Source organism: Macrobrachium nipponense, chromosome 30, assembly GCF_015104395.2.
Source record: "Macrobrachium nipponense isolate FS-2020 chromosome 30, ASM1510439v2, whole genome shotgun sequence".
NCBI classification, from domain to species: domain Eukaryota; kingdom Metazoa; phylum Arthropoda; class Malacostraca; order Decapoda; family Palaemonidae; genus Macrobrachium; species Macrobrachium nipponense.
The window spans coordinates 16,172,786-16,200,741 of NC_087218.1; the positions used below are offsets into that span (position 1 = coordinate 16,172,786).

Genomic DNA, 27,956 nt, shown 5'->3' on the forward strand with positions numbered 1-27,956 from the left:
GGCAATGCACTAGTCTAAAACATTCAACAGGAAATGTCTCTTCTTGTTGACTGTGCCATTGCAGGAATCGTTATACTTAACGATAAGAAACCCAATATGCATGCAACTCGGAATTCATAACAACCAATTTTTTGTAACTCGGAATTCATGAATTTTTTTTTGTAACTCAGAATTCATAACAAACAAATTCTTTGTAACTCGAAATTCATAACAAACAGTTTTTTGTAACTCGGAATTCATAACAAACAATTTTTTGTAACTCGGAATTCATAACAAACAATTTTTTGTAACTCGGAATTCATAGCAAATAATTTTTCGTAACTCGGAATTCATAACAAACAAATCTTTTGTAACTCGGAATTCATAACAAACAGTTTTCTGTAACTTGGAATTCATAAACTATTTTTTTGTAACTCGGAATTCATAACAAACAATTTATCGTAACTCGGAATTCATAACAAACAATTTATCGTAACTCGGAATTCATAACAAACAATTAATTTTTTATTTATTATTCTTGTGCTAATTCGATACGTTTTCAGGAAATGAGAACATCGCCCCAGACTACATAACATCTTTGACTTTTAGAATGGGAGTGCCTTTAAATTTCAATTTCCTGCTTTCTCAGAAACTTAGCCTTCTAGGAATATGAAAGACATATCTAAATGAAGCTGTTGAAGTCTTTATCTCCCCACTTCATTTCATCGACCATATAACCTGCTTTCTGTTAAGAGGCGGGTTTGAGAATAAGTCCATGAATTGCTAATATTGCGTTGCCAGTGTCCATCTGGATCATGTCAAGATTAGCGAACCCACTATTTTTCAAGACAGTATTATACCAATTTGATTCATATATTTATATATATTATATGCATATTATATATATACATATACATGTAATATATATATATATATATATATATATATATATATATATATATATATATATATATATATATATATATATATAATATATATATATATATATATATATATATATATATATATATATATATAATATATATATATATATCTATATATATATATATATATATATATATATATATATATAATATATATATATTAAAGTGGTATAATATTGTTTTGAAAAATAGTGGGTTCGCGAATCTTGACATGATCAATCCATTTTGGACACCCGTACATGTCTCGTTCTCTAAGCCACAAAATACTTCGTTATGTCAATAAGTGCATTTAAAAATGATTAAGTTCAAGTGATAACTTCGCATTATATGCCTCCAAGAAATACAGGTCTTTTACAGATCGTATCAAACGTGACTCGAACTCGTAGATCGTATTCACAGATCCCCTGCTACTCTGCGTCGAAGACATTTACAGTTCTAACTCCAAGTAAGATCATAAATGAATTAGATTAACTCCAGGGTGAGGTCATAAATAATAAATGAATTACATGAACTCCAGGATGAGGTCATAAATTAATTAGATTAATTCCAAGGTACGGTCATAAATAATAAATAAATTAGATGAACTACAGGGGGTAAGGTCACAAATAATAAATCAATTAGATGAACTCCAGTGTAAGGTCGTAAATAAATGATTAGATATAAGTATATAAACTACTGGCCTCTAATTATTTCAAGGTCACTGCATTGCTGAATAAGATCTTCCTTCCACCTTCAGACATCATAACCAACCCCCCTCCCAACCCCTGTCCCCCCCAACTCGCCCGGTTCCACCAAATTCCACTAGTCACCTGACCTGTCTACCTGGTTCCATCCTCTCATTTATTTCCAATAAAAATAATGATGATTAGTATTAATATTTCTTATCGTTTTGTTATTATTAGTCATTTTTCTGTGTCTTCATTAAAAAAAAGTGAAATCGGGTAAATAACTCTAGGTGGTAAAGTTCTCTTCATGGATTTTGCCGTCACACATAACCTGCCTCTTTTTAGATGACAGATTTGACGTTACTGGAAACCACGGCTGTCACATTCTTCATTCAGAATTATTCTGGATATAATGGAAATACTTTTTTTGCAACTGTCACTCTCAGTTGTTAGGCGTCGTCTCCAAAACCGTTTCCAGGAATCCAATTCAAACCCGGTTGAAGAATATACTTCTTGAAATAATGATAATAATAACAATAATAATAAACTATCATTATCCTTATTTTCTATTTATTTAATTTGTTAATTTATTTTTTCTTTTTTTCTAATAAGAGATCTCTTTCTTTCTTTCTGTATTTTCCATTACCTTCTGTAACTTCTTTTTAATGAACACCACATTCCTTGGAAGCTTGATTTTCAATAATAATAATAATAATAAATTATTATTATTATTATTATTATTATTATTATTATTATTATTCAAAATAACAGAAAAAATTCAAATACTTTAAAGCACTAAAAAACCATAAAAAAGACAGAAAATTTAAAAGATAAATGATCCCATAATCTCATTTATGATTCAAAATCGGGAGTTAGAAAGCAGCCAGATTTCTAAGGATGAAAAGTAGTCTATAAATATCCAGGTATTCTATGGAGAGCTTAACGAGTGGGGTTCCTATCGTCTGGATCTGTCGACGTTGCGATGGCGTGAAGGTCAATAAATCCGGATTGCGCTGTATCGCGTTTCGGGCAACGATAGTCTTATGTCGATTCGACTTTCTCTCTCTCTCTCTCTCTCTCTCTCTCTCTCTCAGAATGAACTCTTTTTCCAAGGATGAAGGACGAATTTAATTTCCTCCTAAAAAAATATGTGTAAAATTTCCTAATCTGTCAAATATTTTTTTTGAGGAAATACAATTTTTCCACAATGAAACAGGATTCTTAGTTATCTTACACCTTTGATCTCTCTCTCTCTCTCTCTCTCTCTCTCTCTCTCTCCGAATAAACTTTCCTTCTCTAAGGCAAGGAGAGTTAATTCAAATATACAAACCAATCACATTTTTTTCCGAAGTATTACGCTTAAGAACTCAAAAACTACCGGATATAAACTAAGAAAATAGCTGTTTTGTTATAAACCTAGATTCACAGGTATATCCTCTCTCTCTCTCTCTCTCTCTCTCTCTCTCTCTCTCTCTCTCTCTCTCGAGGAAGCTACAAAAAGGGAGGTTTACAGAAAGGCTGTGAAAACACAGCAAGATAATGACGAGAACCGAGGAAAACAAAAGGTCGCCGAAGAGAAAAACCAGCCGGGAATGAGTTTTGCAGCAGAGAGAGGGATTTGAAGGGGTGGTACGGGCGATTGGATGGGTCGTGGTGGTTTGGGAGGGGGGGTTATCCTTTGGGTATGCTATGAGTAGGCGTGGTCAGGGCGCTGATGGGAGGCTGTTTCGGGTATATGTCTTGCAAGAGGTTACCTATGCTGTCTTGGTACGGTATAGGCCTAGCAACTCCTGTAACTTCCGAAGTTCAGGAAGAAGTTATAGTCATCTTATCTGTGATTATTTATTGATTTATGCGTTTATATAGTGATGATGCTTTTATTATCAAAAATAGAACTGAATGAATTTCCTTTTTAACAAATCTGCAACTCTTTTGTCTCTATCATATATACACTCGCATACACCTGATTGTGTAGCGACTATAGCTGGTTTCAAAAAAAATTAAGGGGGGGGTTTTAGATTCTTTGGGTGAGCCTAATGCCTACGAGACGTTTGTTGGCGGCCGCTGACTGGCCGGGAGCTGCCAACCTCCCGGTGCCAGCCAATCAGCGGCTGCCAAACAAACGTCTCGTAAGCATATGGCTCATCCAAGAATCTACCTTAAGTGAACCAGCTATAGTTTATTTCCTAAGCTACCCGCACCTACCCCCCCTCCCCCCGCCCCCATAAAGAGATGTAAATCATCGGGGATATATAGGGGAAAGATATAAGAAATTATTAATAAAGATGGGAAACAAGTTACTGTGCAAAAAGAAAAAAAAAACTTACAAATTACAGTACAACAGGCAACCCGGACGCGGTATGCGTAAAGGGGAAAGTCTTCTTGGTTGAATGGCATTGGCTGTGGTATTATACCTTTTCAATAAAAATAATATCCAGATGAAATTATACTTATGGCTGTAGGTGACCCATTAAATGACCACAAAATGACAGTGATAAAGCTATCGGAGGTACTGAAGATAATGATGCTATGGTAGTGATGGCGATGTATGAGAATTTTCTTAAATGCGTATGGTAAGTAAATACACGATGTGCACATATAAAAGTTTATGTATATGTATAAAGCACGTATATATGCAAGATATCAGTAAAAAAAAAAAACGGGATTGCGCCACCGCCGGTCGGTCTAGTCACGACAGATACGTCTAAAACACGAAACAAGAAAAAAAAGATAAAAAGAAACGCATCGGATTCCGTAGCAGCCCTGGTCTGCTATTGAGAAAAACTTCCTGCCTATGACGTCACAACACAAACACTGCTCTGTGGGTTGCCAGATATTTCCCGCGAACTCATCAACAGATACCTCCATCGTCACGCCGTAGCGTACATTCAAATAAGAGCATGATTTTGGCTTTAAGTAAGTCTCGTATAAAAATCTTATAAGTAGAATCAGCGTATAACAACGAAGTTTAAAAGAGATGGGGAAGTTGAAACGAATTCACCCAGGTGCAGACTAACCTTACAAGTTGCTATACCGTGCATTGGCTCTTAAACGGAGTGGGGGGGGGGATCAGTAATTACCAGGGGAGGTGAGAACCCTTGGGAAAATATAAAATTTACTAATTGTATTCGTTATCCTCTTAATAATTGTGATGAACCAATATTCAGAAGGCCCCCCCCCCCCAAAAAAAAGAAAGTATGTCCTTATAAACGTTAGTTTCTATAGCCTACAACTCTAGACTCATTACAATAGGCTTAGCATGTTTTGTAATTACTGACCTCCTTCCCTCTCCCTCGAAAACACTTCTTTTTTTTTTCATTAAATCTGGGAGGGAATTTTACTTACAGATGCAAGGGGGGCGTGGAGGGACAGACCAACTCTTAAAGGGGGCGTGGTAAATAAAAAGTTTGAGAACCACTGTAGCTAGAGGAATGTGCTTACAAGTTGAACACCTGGGGTTTCTTGAAGGCGTGAGGTTGCATGTTATTCCGACGTTCTGGACGAATGAGTCGAACGAAGATTACGAAGTTCAGAGAACGAATTTTTGAAAGGAGAATAATGAGGATCTACCGGAAGAGGAATAAAATTATGAATGGGACGAAGAAAATGTGGAGAATCTGTGGACGAACCGTCCAAGAAGGTAACGAATCGAAGGAAAAGTAGACTGAGACTTTGCTTAAGCGTAAGAACTGAGAATCGGAGGAAAAAAGGACTGAGACTCTGCATAAGAATAAGAGGACTGAGAATCTGCTTAAGTGTAAGAAGACTAAGAATCGAAGGAAAAAGAAGATGAGAACAGAAAGAAAAATGTAATAATTTAGAAGAAGAGTAAGGCCACCGAGAATCTGCGGAAGAATAAGAAGACTGAGAATCGGAATAAGAAGAAAAAGTTGGAATAAGACGACACAGAATCGGAGACCGGAATAGGAAGACTGAGAATCGCAATAATTAGACTGAGAATCGAAATAAGAAGAAAGAGAATCGGAATAAGAAGACAGAGTTGGAATAAGAAGATACAGAATTGGAAACCGGAATAAGGGGACAGAGAATCGGAATAAGAGAATAAAAACTGCCAACAGGAGGAACAGCAAAAAGATTAATAATAATAATAATAAGGCGAACAATACTTTCTACTGAGAAAAATGAGTATCTGTCGACAAAAATAAATCAATTAATAAAAGGGAGGAGATCTCAGCTCCTCATTCGATACACACGAAGAGAGAGGGGACGGTGGCAGATGGAACTGATAAACCATCTATTCTAAGGGGTTGGGGTGGGTCGGGGGAAAAGGGAGGGGAGAGTGTCTAACGGGATTATTGACGTCAATGATTGATTAGTTTAGTATTTGTTGCCGTCGCAACAACAATTCTACATCGCCGAGGGTAAAAATAATGTCATTATGCTAAAAATATTCCCAAATCAAATGTATTTAGTTTAAAATATTATTAAAATATTATTAAATTTATTGTATTTATGTTCAAGTTCATGATAAAAAACAGTTTTATTACCCGGAATTATCCGCAAATATATATATAAACAATTCCATTGAAAAAACAAATTCATAAAATGGAGAATTATTATATACCCAGCATCTTCAGCGAGCTTGAAAATATCGCCGTCATTGGGAACACTTTCCTCTCCCCCATTACCTTGGAAAGAGGATAGTTCCCATCCTCAGATGGCGTGACATGGTCCAGAAATTCAACGAAAATCGTGTGATATCAACGACGAGATTTCTGGTTACGAGGGATAATTCCAAAACTTAAAGCTACAATTTGGAGGCCTCGGGACAATTTTCTCTTCCCGAACAGCATAACATTATCTCAGGTATAACACAAGGACTGTATCACTGCGGCATGAAAGGTTACATCTCCAAAGGCTTAAAAAAAAATAAATAAAAAATCTTCATGAAAAGTTACATCCCCAAAGGTAAATAATAATAATAAAAAAAGATAACGTCATGAAAAGTTACGTTTCCAAAGGTAAGTCTTAAAATAAAAAATTTTCCCTGACCAGAGCTGATTCTTTACTTGAAGATTCAAGTCTTGATTTTACTTTTTACTACCCGAGTCTGTATTTCATTGTCTATGTCTGTACTTTATCTTTCAAATATTTATTTCATCATATGATTGGTGTTTTATCATCTAAAATTTAGATGATCAAATTTCTAAATGATTCTTGGTAAAAGTTTATTTAAGTCGTTATTTACAACCAGAAAGCACTGGCCTTCTATCACACACTGCTAAAGCATTTAGCATCAATATTATATTTTTTAGCTTTTTATTTCTTTATCGCAAAATGGCATTCACTTTTTTTTTTTATTCATCTGTTAATATAAGATTGCAAACCTGCCTAGCTGTCACCTCCCTGGGGCGACGCCTATTTTTCACAAGTTGATGATGGGGCCCCAAGGTCGAATTAGGAGCACACCCCGCCTTGCCCCCATAAGCATCATGGACGCCCACCAGTCCACGCCCACTTCCATGTGCAGTCGCCCGTAAATACCGGTACATGCACGGTTGGGTCGGGGACACCCACTGTCCATGTGTACAGACATGTGTATAATTTGCATTTTTTTTTATAGGCTGTTTTAGGTCAAGCGTCTACATATGTACATGTTTTTGAGGACCTAACGAGAATTCTCATCTTTTTTAGGTAAATGTTTGCTCCCATAAATTTCGGCCGCTGTTTCTTCATGCATAATTTAGGGTTAATTTCTTGTGCAAACTCTAAATGAGAAACCTTCTCAAAGGTAGCTCGGTTCCTCAAGTCGGAGAGTGTATGTATATGCTTTCAGGTTAATATGCTAACATTCTGCACCTATTCTATACTATTCGTACTTACTCACGGGATGCTCTTTTCAGTCAAATAATCTGTTTTTTCATAGGTACATTTCTACGTCCAATGGACGTATGCATAGTGTAGGAGTGAGATGATATATTCCTTAGCTGGATCGCATGTATACTAATTTAGTTCAATCTTGTATTAAATACACCATTCTGGATCAAATGGTCTGTATCTATATACATACATTACTATATTCTCTCTCGAAGTTTACGGGTCAATATTGTCCACACGTAAATAATATCTCTGTTAAACTCTTTTCCAGCAAGCAACTTTGGCTCTAATTGCAGGCATCTGTTTTGCCCCCAGAAGCCAAGACATTTATCATCCCTGCAACCATCCAAAAGATTCACGATTTGCAGACTTAAAAGGTTTGGGGAGCCTGGGGTAGGGGGATGGGGGTTAGAGGTTATAAAATGTGTGCGGGGTTTGTTGTGGGGGGGAGGGGGGTTAGATAGCAAGGCTCAAATCCCTCACAGACTTACTCTGCACTTTTTTTTTTGGTAAGTCTTCCCTGATTTGATTTCCAAATGCCGATCCTCTTATCGGAGGACGTAATGGAATTCGATCGTCCTCTTCTCTTGTGCGACTTCGGATGTCTGGAGATCTCTGGAGCCGTGTTCGGACTTCCATTAGACAAAGGCTGATGGAGAATGTCGCGATAAGGTGATAATGGATAGTTATTGAATGTAAAATATGACTGAGGCTGATGGACGGACTCGGATAAGGACAGTCGATATCAGTGATAAAAATGACAGCGGCTGATTGGGACCGAGACAGTCAATATCAGCGGTAAACATGACTGAGGTTGATAAGGTTGGTTCTGATAAAAGACTACTGATAATGAAGTGAAACTGGAAAACACAGAGGTTGGTGTGATGGAGTTACTGATAACAACAAAATGAAAGCTTGATGGAGAATGCTTTCTTAAATAAATCTAATAGCTGTAGACATGACAGAAAATGCCAGAATGGGTTTGGATACAATACAAAACACCAATAACAATGACAGATTCAGATAAAGATTGTAATAAAAGTATTAAGGATGAAACAACATAGGCTGGTAAATAAGGTGTGACATAAAATTAGACGGGCTGATGGAATAAGGTGCAATAATGGATATTACAACATGAGAAAAGTGATTGATTAATTGATTCCTGTTATGAGAAACTGTAGACACCAATATACCAAGGTCACTGATATCGAGGAACAGTGGGTTCCCTTACATCAATTAATATAAGAACAAATATTGATAAATTGCCCTCAAAGAACTAGAAATCCCTCAGGACTTGTTAATATCATAAAAAAAAAAAAAAAAACTCTGGAAAGAGGCAAGGACCTTCCTCAACCAGGCACTCTGAATGGAAAGGTATTTTCAGTTGTTTTACAGTCGAGGGGATTAAACAAGTCAGAACAAGAAGGCTAGAGCTGACCAGCCACTAAAAAAGATAATTCCTAAATAGCGACCCCCGCAAAGTTCGAGGGTCGTAATCTAGGACTAATATTCCTTGGTGGGGTCATTATGTCTATGATATTTACAGTCTTTTGTTTATGCTTTTACGGTCATCCCCAACGGGACTGTACTAAATACGCCGCAAAGGTGGATTCGTACTGGGTTGAAACCGTTGGGGGTCACTATCTAGAAAAGGTCTTAAAAGTCGACAGTTTCCCATCTTGACTTGTTGTAATCTGTAGGAGAGCAGATTTTTCCATTCCAAGCAATTCCTGGTTACCATCAGCAATATTCTCCCTTGAGATTTTCCAAATCTCCAACTGATTACGGTCCGAGTGACGAAAGCCTTACAAATTTCAAAGTAGAAAACCAAACGTAGTGTTTCTCGACCTCCCCACCAGAGTGAAAACGTGATTTGGTAATGGGAAAACAACCTTTTTGTTAGATAAATATCTATCTAAAACTTGGGTCCAACCTAACGACACTGATCAATAAGTTAACTAGAATAAGTTAACTAGCATTTCAAATGACCCATCAAGCAGGAACCTGTCTGAAATTCTTGTGTCATTATCGTTGATAACCTTTGTATGTAATGGGAAATGGACGGTGGTAAGATGGATTAGGAAAAAATAATGACGAAGCGAAGATAAGTTAAATTACCTACAGATGTGATAGAAAGGACACGCGGTCTCACACACCACACACACACACATAATATATATATATACATATATCTAATGAAAGGAGCCCATAAAAACACCAAAATATAGAGAGAAAAGTACTATATTTCAGAGACTGCTGTCTCTCTCTTCAGGTATATATATACCTGAAGAGAGAGACAGCAGTCTCTGAAATATAGTACTTTTCTCACTGTATTTTGGTGTTTTTATGGGCTCCTTTCATTAGATGGAATTCTGTTGTAACAGAACATTGTTACCAGTCCAACACACACACACACACCACACACACACACACACACACACATATCTATATATATATATATAATATATATATATCCAGCTAGCTGCCGAGGTCGATAGAATCTCATGACATCGACTTTGGACAGGGAAGCTCTATAATAATGTTAGATTATCATTCCTTCCTTCCTTCTCTCTCTCTCTCTCTCTCTCTCTCTCTCTCTCTCTCTCTCTCTCTCTTTGTGAACCAGTCACATCCTCAGTTTAATGAAATCATTCTTGTAAGCAAACACCTGCGCTCTCTTTTCCCTGGTAAAATAAGTCGAGGAAATTCCTCGTTGTGGGTGATATACCTTTCTATTCAGTTCTCAATTTACCTTTGTTGTTTCAATTTTTAAAACCGCGAGGTATTTTACCGTATTTTCGATTGTACTTGGTTATGATTTTTGTGTATATTAATAATTTACAACACAAATTCACCATACAATTATGGAAAACTAAAAAATTAAGATATTTTCAACTGGATTTGATATTCATTTTATTGTGTATTGATAATTTACAACACAAATTCATCATAAAATTTGTGAATGAAAGGATTCTAGAAAAATCTATCTACAGATTAGAAGAGAAAGTGAAAGACTTGGGCATAAACACAGACCCAAGAGATGATCCAGAGTCTCATACACTCTAACGTGGAAGATCAGGGCGTCGCCATATGTCTGTGAAAAGCACCATTTACGTAACAAACAAGCGACAAACGGCAATCCGGAGACTTTATGGTGTAACAGCAACGATGAAATGATGAAACGTTTCACAACGAAACATTTCAAAACGAAGAAAACTAGAAATGAACAATGGAATGGTCTAGTTCCAGTATTCGCCGTCATGTCATGTCAGCTCGCAGACGTCGACATTTAGCGCCGCATTTTTTTACGGCTCGGAGTTGCAAAACGAGGCTCGAAAATCAGCTTTCGGTGGATTTCTTCACAGAGAGAAAGAGAGAGAAAGAGAACAGACACACCTACACTTTCTTCTGGCCAAGCTCAGAAGATCAGAATTGCCGGGTTCAAGTTACCAAACGCCGACGAAGCCGTTCTGACAAAGCGAGTTTCACAGGCTGTGGGTGACAAGGAGGAGGAGGAGGAGGAGGAGAAAGTCGAGGAGCTCTGAATATATCTACATAACCGCCCCCCCTCCCCAACCCCACCAACGCACCACCCTCTCCCTAACCCCCACACACTATAGACCCACCTAAACATTCCCCCCATCCCAAACCTGGAGTACCCCCAGCCCTCTCGCCAGCATCTCCATGTTTAGTTAACTTCATCCTCCTGCCTCCCCCCCTATCCCCCGCCAACACAACCCTATCCTGTCGGACCTAACGCCCCCCTCCCCGGTCTCAATCCTTCCGCCCCAAGAAGGTAAAGGTAACAGCACAGCCATTTTTAAAAGAGATGTGGAACAGTATAGGTCATTTTGAATATAAAAAGGGAAGGCGGATAGATGCGGAATAGGGCATTAATTTTTTTATTTTTTATTATAAAAATACATTAATGCAGATTTACAGTTAATTCATAGTATTTATATACATAAATTTTAAAAAGTAATTTTCTTCTTACCAGTACTTCTTACTTTTATAAACAGAACATTGCATATTTAAGTAGTTATAAGGAAAGAAACTTTTACATTTAGAGGGGGTTATTAGGCGTATATCTATACTATACGAATATCTCTAATACAATATCTCTAATACAAGAGAGAGACGGAGAGTCCAAGTCATTTGGACGTTACGTACCGTACAAATATTGGATTAAGCGGTCATTCATTTCGCATACTTATTTTTGGGACTGGGGTCAGTTGTAAAAGAGCACAGCCTCCCGGCTGGACGACGTCAAGTCTAATCGTAGAAAAATATATATATATATACATATATATATATATATATATATATATATACATTAGAGAGAAGAGAGAGAGAGAGAGAAGAGGGAGAGAGAGAGAGAGAGAGGAGCAGTATATACCACATCGCCGTAAGAGATCGTTGAAAGTGCTTACCATGTATCAAAGAAAGATCTCGGCAGAGAAAAAACATTAATTCTGGGTCTGGAGTAAACTGGTTTGGACGATGAAAAAATCAAAGGCGATCATGCAAAGACTGGAGAGAGAGAGAGAGAGAGAGAGAGAGAGAGAGAGAGAGAGAGAGAGAGAGAGAGAGAGAGAAATTTATCAGAAGCAAAGCGTACAAGAGCATAACAAAAGTACACTGAAGAATTATGAAGACAAATGTTGACCCAAAAAACATGGCTGAAGTTTCTACTTATTCAAAACATGATAAAAAAATTTCCGAAAAGTAAACAAAACCTTCAGAGACGAACAACAACAGAATGAAAAGACCCAAAAGGTTCCATTTCATCAGGGAACAAGCATCCAAAATTAAAAGGAACACCACAGGACACTCGCAAAGGAGCAGGTGTAGGATGTGAAGGGCCACAAATGAAGGACTCCACTGACACACTCCTTATACGGCAGCTATGACTCACACGAGCATTATTCGGTCCCTACTTCGAAATGTGGCCGGAGGAGGAGGAGGAGGAGGTGAAGGACAAAGGAGAAAATATGATAAAATGACGCGTTAACGATGGGAAAATAAAAACAGGAAAAAAAGCAAGGAACAGTAAATTACGAAGGGCGGAAGTTCACGGGTAAATTAGGAGAGAGGATGAATGGTGCCATATGAGAGAGAATTACCAAGTTACAGACAGTGCCATGTGAGAGAGAATTACTAAGTTACAGTGTATGTGAGAGATTTATAAAGTTACAGTGCCATGTGAGAGAGATTTACTAAGTTACAGTGCCATGTGAGAGAGATTTACTAAGTTACAGTGCCATGTGAGAGAGAATGATCAAGTACAGTGTCATGTGAGAGATTTACTAAGTTATAATGACATGTAAGAGACAATTGCCAAGTTACAGTGCCATGTGAGATATTTACTAAGTTACAGTGCCATGAGAAAGAGATTTACTAAGTTACAGTGCCATGTGAGAGAGATTTACCAAGTTACAGTGCCATATGAGACGGTAATTTACCAAGTTACAATGCCATATGAGACAGAATGACCAAGTTACAGTGTCATGTAAGAGAGAACTGCCGAGTTACAGTGCTCTATGGAAGAGCGTGACCAAGTTACAGTGTAATGTGAGAGAAAATGACCAAGTTACAGTGCCATATGAGTGAGAATGACCAAGCTACAGTACAACGTAAGAATTGCCAAGCTACAGTGCCATGTGTGAGAGAGAGAATGAACAAATTACAGTGTCACGTGGAAAAGAATTATCAAGTAACAGACATGAAAGACATATCAATCAAAATTCTAAGAGAAAAAAGAAATTCACGAACAGCAGACGGCAAGAAGTGAATTTCGAAGGCAAATTGGAAAATACGATAAACGGTGCCACATGAGAGAGAATTACCGAGTTACAGAGATATGAAAGGGGCACTAGACAGTGCCGCTTGAGGTGAAAGACTGAATGATACTGTGATTTAGGCAAGGAATCCATAGGTAGATAAAGATTGTATGGGTAAGTATTTGTTTGACTTTAAGATGAATGAAAAGTAAACTTTGTAGTATATAGATTGGCGTCATACGATAGGCAAGGCGAAAAAGAACAGATTATAGACGATAGACGAATGGAATACAGTCATACGCGGCAATGATTTGATTGTAATGCGTTTTTACGTTGCATGGAACCAGTGGTTATTCAGAAACGGGACCAACGGCTTTACGTGACTTCCGAACCACGTCGAGAGTGAACTTCTATCACTAGAAATACACCTCTGATCCCTCAGAGGAATGCCAGAGAAATACGCGGCAATGAACCAAAGGATAAGAAAATAATAAGGTAAAAGGTGACAAAAACGACGCGTGGAACTGGTGGATAGATAGAACAATGCCAAGAGAATCGAGGAATGATTGCACACATCCCACTGTGGATTTACGACGTCACATAAAAAAAATTGCATAGATAAGGAAAAAGACTCGCGGAAAGTTGCCAAACAATGGAAGACGAGAGAGAGAGAGAGAGAGAGAAGAGAAGAGAAGAGAAGAGAGAGAGAGAGAGAGAGGGTAAAGGAGAAAGAATACAAGAAGCAGAAGAAGAGAAGGCTTGAGGAATTGGTGATTCACAGGCGATGCCAAACATGATAATGAAAGACTGCATTCACTCGGGCAGCAAGACCTCAAAAGCACCAGGGGAAGGAAACTCAATGCAGCAACTGAGAGAGAGAGAGAGAGAGAGAGAGAGATAAGAGAGGAATGCGATAGAGAGAGAAGAAGAGAGTTGGGGTTTGGGGATAAAAGGCTCATTGAGAATACCACCAGCATCACTGATAAAAATGGATATATCGCAGTACATAACATGGTGTCTGTGGTGCTGCTGTAGCTATCTCTCTCTCTCTCTCTCTGTTTGTGTATAACATGAGATCATCTGTTGACGCTGTTTTGTCAGATCTACATCTGCATTTTGGCGCCGATGCGCCTGCGTGGTTAAGAGTTTCGTCGTCTGGGTGTTGCGATATTCTTCTTCTTCTATCTGACCTTTGGAAATATTTGACGATTTCGTTTTCGTAACGTAATGACTTTATCTTCAGAGCTTAAAAAGAACTTCTTGTTAGTAATGACATTTTTTATTATATAACTCCATTATTGCTCTGTTTATCTACAATTCACTTGATAGTTGCGCAGATGAGTCGAACTGGTACCGTATTCAGAACTCCACCGTTTCTCTTTCCTTCGTAGATATATATGTATAGATATGTATATACATATACATACACATATATAAATGTATTCACGTGAGCGAGTTCGTACTCGGGCTGTTCTTGCTTGCTATGCCTTTTAAATTTATATACATATCCAAATTTCTACAAACAAGGTACATGTAAATAAATTCGTTTGTTAAAACAGGATATGTCTCAAGTATAAAAGGGCCATTAAAACACTCTGGTTGAAAGCTAAGGACTATATTTCGGAGGACTGACTCCCACCCTTATCAAGTAGTGAATCTACTTGATGATAATGTGTGGGAGTCAGTCCACCGAGATATAGACCTTAGCTGTAAAGTAGTGTGTTTACAAGATATATATACATATATATAATGAAAGCAAATAGTACGCACACACATTTGTGCGTGCGCGCATGTATAGATATACGACTATATAGCATGTTATGTATATAAATGTGGATATGCACATAACTTCAAAGAACATAGCAACAGCAGCAGAGAAAAAGAACAATATGAGAAAGGGTTCTCCATCTCGTGGATGATTCATCAGCAAGAGACGAACAGTCCCTAAGGATGCACGTTATCCTTTGCACGAAAAAAAAGATGAAAAAAAAGAAAGTGATTCAGCCTTTTAACTAAAATGGTCAGGGACACTGAGGCCATTTGATGGGATCCTGGGAGGATGACAGAAAGGATGGGAGTAGAGAGGATGAGGGGGGGTGTGTAGGACGTGAGATACCAGAGAGAGAGAGAGAGAGAGAGAGAGAGAGAGATAAGGGGGTGGTGGGATTTCGTGAGAGAAAAGTAGGGGGAGTTCGCCAGAGAGAGAGAGAGAGAGAGAGAGAGAGAGAAGGGGGTAGGGGGGGATTTCGCGAGAGAAAAGTGCGGGTTCGGGTTCGCCGAAGGAGAGAGAGAGAGAGAGAGAGAGAGCGAGCGAGCGAGCGATGCCCATTGCCCGCTGGGGGTCCTCAGGAGAAGGTGTCGTAACCCACGACGACAACGACACCTGCTACGTAATCCTTCGTCACCGATGACACGGACTGAAAGGATGTGAGGACATTTTCCCGGTGGCTTGAGGTCGAGTTTAATTTTGCAATGGCGTCATGTGGGATACCCCAAAACTCCAGGGGCGCCTTCCGAAAAACGTTATAGACATTTGGCGTCGCAACCGGGAGAAAGTGGTCGACCTGTTCGTTTTTATTTTTTTTTTTTCTGCACAGTCAGGTGTCCTCCAAACTGGACCCGGTTGTCTCGCTGTTGGAAGCAGTAAACAACGGCTGTTTTTAATTATCATTTGTAGAGCTAACTTTTAAAAACGCAAAAAGGTTTATTTACTAGTTTTATTATGCTTTTTTTCAACAACTGGACTACCCTTTATGACTCTACATGCCTGAGGAATAAGCAAGAATAGAACAGAGCAGAATACAGTATTAAGCCAAAGGCCAAGTGCTAGGACCTATGAGATCATTCTGCGTTGAACTTAAAATTGACCGTTAGAAGGTTTGAAAGGTGGAACAGGAGGAAAACCTCCAAGTTACACTTAAGAAACGATTGTTAGGAGAGGGTGGAAAGTAAAATGGAGGAAATATAATATGACCGGAGGTACAGTAAAATGAACGAAAGGATTTGCAGCTAGGGGCCGAAAGGACGCTGCAAAGAACCTTAATTAATGCCTGCAGTGCACCCCATGAGGTGTACTGACGGAACTATCCCCCCTACGGCAATAAGAAAGAATGGTATGAATGTTTTCAGTGGGGAATACAAGCAGCAATTTCTCATTAACAATAAAAATGAAGTACTCGACCAAACAACTTATTTCCGGAGTCGATGACAATTGGCGTTCTTCCGATGCTATGTCATACCAGTAAATTGGTCTATTAGACTTTAATGTCTACACAGGATGTTGTTTTTCTAAAGCATAAATTTGGTTTGGTTACCGGCCACTTGTTGATGTAATGCATACAAGACTTTTCTTTTAAATACATATCAAGTAAAAATTCTTAACTGTCAATTTTGTTATTGGAAGGAGATGGTTCCATCCTCTGGAGAGAGAGAGAGAGAGAGAGAGAGAGAGAGAGAGCCCGTTCAAATCACGACCTGCTGCAAATGCAACGGGTAAAAAAAAATAAGACAGCCCCATAGATCACGGTCTACAGTAGAGAGAGAGAGAGAGAGAGAGGTCCTGTCTCCTGTGAATGGTGGATCACCCATGGATGACGGGATGACGGCTCCGGGAAGGACAACGCCTAAACAATGATGACTTTCACGAGAACTATCGTGGCTTCACTTCTCGGAAAATTCAGGCAACGCCGCTCGCTCCTCCTGCAGCCTCGAGTCCTACAAGGTCCGCGGAGAGGAGTCCTAGACCAGGATTACTACAGACCTCGGAAAAAGTCGCAGGAAACTGCAAAACCCAAACACCTTGTTTCCTGCCTATCCCAAATCCCACGTTACTCTAAAGTCAGCCTCGCCCGTTCGGTATGTCAGAGTAACCCCCACACCTACAACCCCCTCTCACCCCCTTTTCCCTTCATAACCTCCCTCTTCCTCCTCCTCCTCCCGCAGACACACACACACACACACACACAAACAAAATAAACCTATTTAGTCACGTGACTCTGGAAGATGTTGATGGAAGCGTTCGCTATGCTATTTTGAGCTCAAGATTGGGCGGGAAAGTATCGCGGGAAAGAGTTATCGTATTATGATGTGGTTAACGTTATGTTTATAATGACTCTCAGTCGTACAATGCTATGTTCATAACGATTCTCAGTCGTACAATATCATACTCGGGATGACGAAGGAAAGTGTTAATATTATGATTATTGGATAATGACGATATTATAATAATGTATAGATAACACCTAGATATGCCATCGAATTGTAATCTGGATAATGATACAAATATATTAATAAATTACATTTCATATGAAAACCTCGCTATCTGAAAGTCAGAAAAAAAAATTCCGTTACTTTAAGAAGTGAGGAAAGGAGAAGAAGTGAAGTTTGAAGACAAGTTCTTCTTCTGTCACTGCAGCAGGAAGGGAGGGTTCCTCCAGAAAGGAGTAGGAGCGAGGGACTTGCGAAGGAGGGAGGAAGCGGAGCATTATCAACAATAAAAAGAAAATTATGCGGGAGTTTAAAGTACTAAGAGGGGCGTTTACATGACGTCAGACGCGAGAATAACGAGGGAAAAAAAAGTCTTAGCAGTATGGAATGTTTGAGAATAACAAAAATAAAAAAAAGTTTTTGTCGTATGGGAATGTTTGAAAACAAAAATAAAAAGTTTTTGTTGCGTAGGAATGTTTGAAAATTACAAAATAAAGTAATTGTAGTAGAGGAATGTTGAGAATAATAATATAAAATTTTTTTTGAAGTACAGGAATGTTTGAGTGTAAAAAAAATTAAAATAGTATCTATAGTAAAGGAATGTTTGAGAATAAAAAAAGAAGCTTTTGCAGTAAAGGAATGCTTAAGAATAACAAAAATAAAAATAGTATTTGTGTAAAGGAATGTTTGAGAATAATAATATAAAGAATTTTTTTGCAGTAAAGGAATGTTTGAGAATAACAAGTTTTCGTAGTAAAGGAATGTTTCAAATAATAAAAAGAGAACAAAAAATTTTAGGGGACAGAATGTCTGCGAATATAAAAACAAAAATCTTGTAATAAAGGAATGTTTATGCCATATTTCTTATTTTTGGCAACATGTAAAAAGCGGCGTAATTTGTTAAGAAAGTTTTATCAAAACAGTACATATTTAAGACCATGGAAAGATAAAAAAAAAAAATCGAGAAAGAACGAACTAAAAAAAACCTTCCATCATTGTATGATAACTTATGTCCAAGTCATATTTACTATCATTCATTCACAAAATTCAGTCACTTTCGGTGGCAGATTTATACGGTGGCCGCGTTCAGTAGCAAGGGGCTGGCGCTGAAAATCGCTATGTTCCAAGGTAAACGATTCGTTGATCATTTCTTTCGCGCGCCGTTGTTTCAGAAGCACGCGACTGAGGGTGTCTAAGCGAAAGTAAAGGAATATAATGTAGCTTGATAACTTATTTAATTCAACGTTTGTAGAATACGAGTGGACGAAAAAAGAAAGGTTCCTAATTCGCCCGTTTCTTGTAGGACGACTTTTCGACGACTTTGTCACTTCGGTTATACACATTTATTGTAAAGTTAAGAAATACGCACACACTCTCTCTCTTTCCAAGAAAACTCTCTCTCTCTCGCTCTCTCTCTCTCCAAGCAAATTATACAAGAATGGATCTCTCTCTCTCTCTCTCTCTCTCTCTCTCTCTCTCTCTCTCACACACACATTTACATTTAACGAACGCGCTTATTAACATTTATAATTTAGCTAGAAAGTTAGGCATTTCTCTCTCTCTCTCTCTCTCTCTCTCTCTCATTTAACGAAAACAGTTATTAACGTTTATACTTTTGCTTGAAAGTTAGGCAACTCTCTCTCTCTCTCTCTCTCTCTCATTTAACGAACATGGTTATTAACGTTTATACTTTTGCTTGAAAGTTAGGCAACACATTCTCTGTCTGTCTGTCTGTCTGTCTGTCTGTCTGTCTTTTAGCAAGAATGATTGAGCACCAACCACCCTTAGATAACCGCGCACGCATCAAACAACCTTCGGAAACAAGTCACATAGTGTGACAAAAAAAAAAAAAAAAAAAAACTCCACTCGGAACCCTTTTCTCGAACGTGATTATTCTTCCCTTTGTTCGGATGACGAATAGAAAGTGAACGTGTCCCTCTTTTTATTCACGCTTTTTTTTTTATATTTTTATTTATTTCCCCTTATTATTAATGTCTGCTGACTTCGTCTAGTGGCGGTAGTTACGGAAGCGGTAGTTTTTTTTAGGAGTGGTTGATGACTGGCTGATGGTGTAATATTCGTACGTAAAGAAAGCAGTAAAAGTGTAATACTCGTCGTATAAAGGAAATGGTAAAAGGAACGTTAACTGATGGTAAATACTCAAGGTGTAATATTTGTCGCATAAGGAATATTCAGGGTGTAATATTTGTCGCATTAAAGGAAACAGTCATGTGAATATTTAAGGTGTAATATTTGTTGCAAAAGGAATACAATAAACGGGGAATATTTAAATAAGTAATATTTGTTGCAAAAGGAATACAATAAAGGGAGGGAATATTTAAGGTGTAATATTTTTCGCAAAAGGAATACAATAAATGGGGAAATATTTAAACATGTAATATTTGTCGCAGAAGGAATACAATAAAGGGGGGAATATTTAAATGTGTAATATTTGTCGCATAAAGGAAACAGTACAGGGAGTAATACTGACAAGTAATATTTTTTGTATAAAGGAAATAGTATAAGGAGCGATTAATACCCAAGGTGTAATATTTGCCGCATAAAGAATACAGCAAAGGGGGAGGAATATTTAAAGGTATAATATTTTTCGCATGAAAAATAACAATATTGGGGGAATATTGATGGTGTAATACTTCCCATACAAATTAATAAAAGGAGTAATGCTGAAGGTGTAAAATTTTTGCATAAAGAAAACATGAAAGGGAGGAATTCCGAAGGTGTCATAGTTCTGTCACGAAGAGACCAATAATATTTGTACATAAAGAAGTCAATAAAAGTGGAAATAACTGATGAGAAATACTTGAGGTGAAATATCTGTCGTATAAGAACAGTATACAAAAGGTATTCACTGATTTTGAGAAGTGAATAGTCTAATACTCGTCATAGAAAAACAAAAAGAGTAATATCTGGCGATAAATACTGCAACATAATAACGGTGATAACTCTTAATAAACAACGAAGGTAACATTGGTCTTACAAAGAAAACACTAAGAAGCTGCTAACAATTGACAGTCAATACTGAACGTGCAACACAGAAATCCCGCCCCCCCCCCTTGCAAAGATAAGCAACAGTAAATTAATGGGAAATTATCAACAATATTCAATAATAATATTCATACTAAACAATAGTAGTTCTTGGTGGTGGAAGGTGAACAAAGAGCAGTTTGTTGAGTCTTCCTGCACTGACGCTATCTGTCCTAACGTCCGCCCTGCCCCATTGCTAATAAAACTTGTGTTTGCCGATGAACTGCAATTACTGATGTGGTGTTTCATACGAGTTTTCAGCTTCTAATTAAAATAACGAAAACAACTGCCTCAACTTAATTTTCTCCTTGAAGGAATGTGTATATATATATGTATGTATATGTATAACTGACTCACAAAAGTTTGGAACGTGATAAATGCATAAAGAAAGGTATAAGTAACGAAGGAAAGTGAAACACTGGAGTATCTGCAAGATCTTTCGACTCACGTCCTTTACCTAGCAGTCTGCTAAGTAAAGGACGTGAGTCGAAAGATCTTGCAGCCACTCCAGTGTTTCACTTTCCTTCTTGGCTTATACCTTTACTTATGTATGTATATATGTATGACGAGACAATGTGTGTATGCGTATGTAAAGACTTCCCATACTGAAAAGGAACTTCAAACAATGATTGTTAAGAGACCGTATCTACATACGTATTTAAGTACGTACATTCGTATGTATGTTTTTGAAATCTGACGAACAATATGGATAAAAAATTGCTTGGAAAAGAAGAGTTGAGTTGAATATAGAATTTAGGTCAACGGCCAAGAACTGGAACCTATGAGGTTATTCAGCTCTGAAATGGAAATTGACATTAAAAGGTTTGAAAGGTGTAACAGGAGGAAAACCTCTGAGTTGCGCTTCGAATCAACTGTTAGGAATGGGTGAAAAATCAGATGGAAGAAAGAGAATATGAAAGGATGTACAATAAAAGGAACGAATGGGATTGCAGCTAGGGGCCGAAGGCACGCTGTAAAGAACCTCAAGTAATGCCTACAGGAGGTGCACTGTCGGCACACACCCCACCCCCCTTTCCAACGGGATTTGGAAAAGAAAAACTAAAAGAAAAACAAATACAAAACATAAACACAGTCAATTTGTTATATAAACTGTTAAATAAATAGTCTCACAGAATATTAATCCATATATAGATAGCTGTAGCAGCTTAGATCATTATTATTATTATTATTATTATTAGTAGTAGTAGTAGTAGTATAAACTCCTAGGCACTGAAACGCCCGTTTAAACAAGAAAAGAAAATATTTTAACTCGTCTACTGTTCCTTCTTACCGTCCATTCAATTTGATACGCGCGGTCATCACTCTCACCAAATGGATATAAATTCGCGCAAAATAACACTTCTTCATGTAGGGGTAAAACAATCAGCATGAGACGACGTCGACAAATAAATTCAGAACAAAGAAACCGCAAACCACAAAAGGTTATATCTCATTTCTTTCTTAACACAAATAAACGCAGGACACAATCCCGGGCCCCCACCCACTCACCCTCCCTTCCCAGATTAAAAAAAAAAAGAAAAAAATAAAAAAATAAAGAAAACAGACCCCAAGGCGTCAGCTCTTGATTTCTTCCACACTCCAAAAATAAAAAGATAAAAATTATCGCGATAGACAAACATTTAAAAATAAAGAGATCCATAAATATAGATCGATACATAGGTAGATACATAGATGATCAAATAAATAAATAAATAAAACGAGTTATCATCTATTTTGTCCATAGAAAAAAATTAGGTCACTGGTAAAACTATTTCCTATGGCATTTCGGGTCCTAGTGTCGCTCCTCCACCCAGGAAAATTAAATAAGACAAACTAACTTATCCTGATATTCATCTTACACTAAAAAAAAAACGAAAAAAAATAAGACAGGGGGAGGGGCATACATCCTCAAATCCTGGTACTCACTCACTCGCCCCTCTCCCTTTATAAAAATTAAAACAAAAAAAAGTAAAATAAAATATTGTTTTGATTTGAAACACCGCCTAGTGAACCGTCTACCTCATCGGAAGACCCTGCTAATAAGGAGACCCCAATCATTTTCTCCCTACGGTCAAGGTGGCCCGCCCCTCGACGCCCAACTGTGGTCATGGAAGAGGCCCTGGTCAAAACTTTTGCTTTTCATTCTCTCTCTCTCTCTCTCTAGTATAGACTCACTCTCTCTCTCGATCGACTATCTCTCTCTGGATCGACTATCTCTCTCTCTTTCTCTCCCTGGATTGACTATCTCTCTCTCTGGATCGACTATCTCTCTCTCTTTCTCTCCCTGGATTGACTATCTCTCTCTCTGGATCGACTATCTCTCTCTCTTTCTCTCCCTGGATTGACTATCTCTCTCTCTGGATCGACTCTCTCTGTCTCTGTCGACTCTCTCTCTCTGGAACGACTATCTCCCTCTCTCACTCTGGTATCGACGCTCTCTCTCTCTCATCGACATTAAATGCAGCTTTTGCATTTTGCATAATTGCTAATTTCCCACAATAATTTTCCATGTTATAATTGGAAATTGCATTTCAAGCATCTACTCATGATCACAATAATTACGATAATTTCCCTAAACTCGTCTACGCCCTGATTTCGATTTATCGCCGTCAACTGACTCCCAGGTACGTAATTCAATGCGTAAGATACAGGAGACTTTTTTTTTAATTAAGCGGCCCTAAATCACTTTCCCTTTCAGATATGTTCAATATTCATTCAGTATTAATGTTTACAAACACACGAATATTCAGACAAATACCAATATCCAAAGATCAACTTGAATTCTTGCTTGGGCTGATGGTATTTATTTAACATGATATATTAGTAATCTCTTTAATAGGCTACGAAAGAAGAAGAAGAAGAAGAAGAAGAAGAAGAAGAAGAAGAAGAAGAAGAAGAAGAAGAAGAAGAAACAGCAACAACAGCAAAAGTTCCGAGGATAATTCTATGAGAGGTGAAACCAAGTCTTTTCTATGCTGACAGTAATAATTTAACACGAAAAATTAATAATCTCTATAAAAGTCTATGAAGAAGAAGAAGAAGAAGAAGAAGAAGAAGAAGAAGAAGAAGAAGAAGAAGAAGAAGAAGAAACAGTAACAATAGCGAAAGATCCGGGGATAATTTTATGAGTGGTGGAACTAAGTCTATTTTCTTCATCGGTCGGTCTCATCCCATTGTTGAAGACGGAGTAACCCCGGCTGACTGATGTCTTCAATGGACTGTATTGTTAGGCTTGCTTGAGATCGGCTTACGGGATTACAAGGCGCATACATGATTACAGACATCAGTGCAAAAGCAAGACGTGTTTGCAATTTTATATATACAGTATATTATATATATTTGTATATACTATATACAATGATTTATATATATATATATATATATATTATATATATATATATACTATATACAATACATATATATATATATATATATATATATATATACACACACATATATATATATATACATTATTATCTATATATATATATATATATATATATATATAAATATATATATATATATATATATATATATATATATATATCATACATATATATACTATATATATATATATATATATATATATATATATATATATATATATCACACACACACGCATAAACACACATATATATGTGTAAAAACACACACACTACAGGTCATAACATAACATAGCAACGAGACAAAGAATCTCTAAAAATGCATCACCGCACATGCGTACAAAGTTACAAACTACGAGGATGAAAAACACTGCAGCGAGGGAATCCTTCAAAACGACTCCTACGAGAATCCTTCCATCGACCGAATTTCTTGTCTGGAGCACCATTGAGTCCTCCCTCCCCTCCCCTTCCCTCCCTCTCCCCCCAAATTTTCTCCGAGGCATTTCCTTTGATATCATCGCTATTTTTAGCCTGAAGATGGAACCGCCTCTATACCAGTATTGCTACAGCTGACGCTTAGCTAATGGTTTTCAAGTGTAACGGCCACAAATGTGTTGCTGAAAATGTTGTTTGGGTGCGTTTTCCGCGGTGACTTTCGTTGTTGCATTTATTGTTCGTCTGTTTTTGATTGGAGTCCATGAGGATGTTGTGTTGAACAAAAGACAAAGTAAAAAATAACATACTCTAAACAGAAATGGACCAGTGAAGGAATATATTGTAGTGAATAAATTTGGTTTGTTGAGGCGCCGTTGTAAAGGCAAAGCCTCAACCTCCGCAACTGTAACAACAATTTGCATGGAACCCTCCCAGTGACAGGAACTGAACACTCAATTGGCAACTGCATAACCCGCCATACTTTTTTGTTGTTGTTATACGTCAGTCGTAGCGTTCTCCTCCAGGTATCTAAAGCCAGAAAAAACCTATGACTTGCAGATGCGCATCTGACACACAGAGAAAGCTCTTTCTTTTCTTATCTGTCAGAAAAACGAATAGACACCGGCGTCCCAGAAGCAGCGATGCCACCTCTGTATGCCCTGAGCGACCCCAAGAAATGTGGCAGCGCTTCCGTACACCTTATGTTTATCAATCACTCTCCGGTTCCCATTCGCAAAGACACAGGCTTGTGGAACACGAATAACATTGCAGGGGCGTCCTGCCCTTTAAACATGGGCGGGTAACCGCAACGCGGACATCCCCTGAGGGACCGTAAACATGCCAGGGATATTTTGACAGGTGTATCCAGTAGCCCTCCGGCGACGTTCATCATGGTATGATTTCTATGGCTCAGGTCCCGCCTCTCTCGCTTATATCATTTTCTATAAAAGACGAGATATAGAAAACGAGAGGCAAGAACTGAGTTTGCCTCTGTGAAACATTCGTCCTCGAATATATTGAAGTTAATGAAAACAACGACTGAATCTGCGTCATGGAGTGAATGTTTGTTGTCTTGTCCTAGATTCTGGGGAACGTGCGCTCATCCCACAAATGATTAAACACTGCACATTTTATTTATTTATTTATTTTATCATGCATTTCTCATTCTTGTGAATAATAGTACCCAGTGCGAATGTACCATGAAAGCTGGTGGAGAGAGAGAGAGAGAGAGAGAGAGAGAGAGAGAGAGAGAGAGAGGGACGTCAGAAGAGGCCGGATTCATGCAAAGTGGAAAACTTTGTCGCAAGACTAAATTGAAGTGGGCGTCATTTCAATGCCACAACGACGTATCGGCAAACGTATACAGCCATACCCTGATCCTCCCCCGCCCAGATACCCATACCTATCTCGATCGAGTTTTTTTTAAAATGAACTTTTATTCAAGCCATGGAGGAGAAGTGGTTCAAAGGGGAAGTCGAGAAGGAAGTTCTACCACTTTCACCTTGTAGCGCCCTTGGTTGGGGGCAGGCTAGTCTCTCTCTCTCTCTCTCTCTCTCTCTCTCTCTCTCTCTCTCCTCTCTCTATGCCCGGTAAGACTCAGCGTGCCCGGCCTTACCATCACCACTTTACCTACCCAGCTCCTTCAGTCAAGCATCCCCAACCGCCCTCCCCGAACCCCGTGCCCGTCCATCCCTCCCTACCCTTATGTGCCTCCATCTGTGATAGCTTGAATCTTTTCTCCCTCAAACAATATGTTTATTTATCTATTTATTGTTTTGTCTATTTACTCCCTTTGTTCACATCTCTCTCGTCATTCGCTCCATAACATACTTACTAATGTGAGTCGTTTACCACAACCCTAATTGAATAATTACGAGTTAGCTGGGAGGGAGGTGACGCAATATCCAGTAATAAATGTCAGTTTACAGGTGGACAGACAACTAAAGAATATAATATTTAATCATACTTCGCCTACATCGCTTCTCATTATCAATCCCGTCGCCATTTAACACCAGAATGATTTCAGTCATGACTGGGAACGTAAGAAATGAGAAGAATTTTGTACGAGTCAAGCGAGGTCTTGACAGACTGCAATAGTCGACCATGACATCGGAAATACACGGTGCATTAATGTGGTTTGAAACGTATGACGGATTCTCAAATGCTTCAGAACGACTTAAACGACTGTGTCGGTTTCAGTGGTAAATCAGGGTGCTTTAAAAGTGGCGAGCGGATTGCCGATTTTGTTTTTTATGGGGTTTTAGATAAAGAAAAAAATCTCTTTTATTTAGAAAATTAAAGGAACGTGGAACAGATGTGTAAGTATTTTATTTCTCTCAATATACGTTTGGCATTTACAAACTTCCGATGCACAGTTTTCAAGAAAGACCCGAATAACAAGACTAAAAGATAATGACGATAATGATATAAAATCAATCAAACATTTATTTCACAAGTCTGACCTGACCCACGAACTCTTGGCTGAGAATCCGCCACATCAGAACTGCTTTCTAAAAAGCGCGACGACCAGATAAAAATGAAAGTAAGATGGAGTGAGGAGGTGGTGGGCGCAATGAATCGTGGGCGTGAGGCCCTCGTTCGGGCACCAGGTTAACTTGCACAGACAGCGTTGGCGTTGGTGATAGGACCTGACGCCCAAATAAGGACCCCGCCCCCCTTCTCTACCCGAGTCGGGCACTCACTCACCGGGGCCGCGACACCTACGTGTAACGGAGGACCTTGTGCCCCCGGCCCGGCCTACAAGGGCTTGGGTTCGAATTGTGAGAGGACAAGCGAATGTGATTATTTAAACCCACATAGAACAATCCAAAAGCAAAATCAGATTAAATACGAACCAGAACAAAAGCATTTGACGAAAACGCCACTCAGAAATCAAGACGAAAGCACCACCCTGGAAGCAATACACGTCAAAATTCGAGTACTCACCCGCATGTGCAGATTTGGCAAATACATTTCTCCTCTTTGACAGCCTGCTTTTTCTGAGGTGGCGTCTGTCCCTTGGTGGGACTCTTCTTCCTCTTGTCTTCCACGACCATGGTTGAAGATGATGTATTCGGCGTTCGCTTCTCTCGGGAAGAGTCGGGGCTTCTGTTCACTTTAGTCCAACACAGCTCAGGTGGAGTCAGCACTAAGTTTGGAGGCACAGGGGAATCCCAAGAGCCAGGTACCACACGTCTGTACGCGGCACCCTCCTGCTCAGACTGGCTCTCCTTCGGCTTCGCGCCGGCTGCTGCTGCTGATGTCGCGGAGTCCCGTGTGGGCTCGTCGGCTGAGACCGGGATGGGTGGAGGAGAGTCCCTGAGGATATTGCTGCTGCTGCTTCTTCTACTACTGGTTGTGACGCCTTCGGGGCGATCATTCAATCCTTCACCATTGGATTTACCTGCGGGCAGAGAGAGAGAGAGAGAATCAGAGTCAATACAAGGCTCACACCTGTACCGGTGACGACACTATTCCCACACCTGTGGCCATTATTTCGTGCAGATAAATTCCTGACAACTGTGTCGTTGAAGTCACCTGCGCTCGAGGCGGGCGATGCGAAACCCTCCCTTGCGCTCCCCACAAGCAAGCAAATTCTGCAACATTGCAAGCACCCACCCTGCAGCACGCGCTTACTGATCTTTTTACGACAAATGTCAAGGCGATTGGATTGTTTTGGAA

At 38.7% G+C, this 27,956-nt stretch overlaps 1 protein-coding gene across 1 annotated transcript in view; it reads right to left on the bottom strand.

Annotated features, from left to right (window-relative positions):
* The window catches only part of LOC135202320 (uncharacterized), a 90,693-nt gene extending 63,012 nt beyond the window's left edge, over window positions 1–27,681 (bottom strand). The window contains 1 exon segment of the mRNA XM_064231667.1: window positions 27,222–27,681. Coding sequence (XP_064087737.1) covers window positions 27,222–27,331 — 110 coding nt within the window. The 5' untranslated portion in view covers window positions 27,332–27,681.
* Window positions 27,682–27,956: the final 275 nt, after the last annotated feature.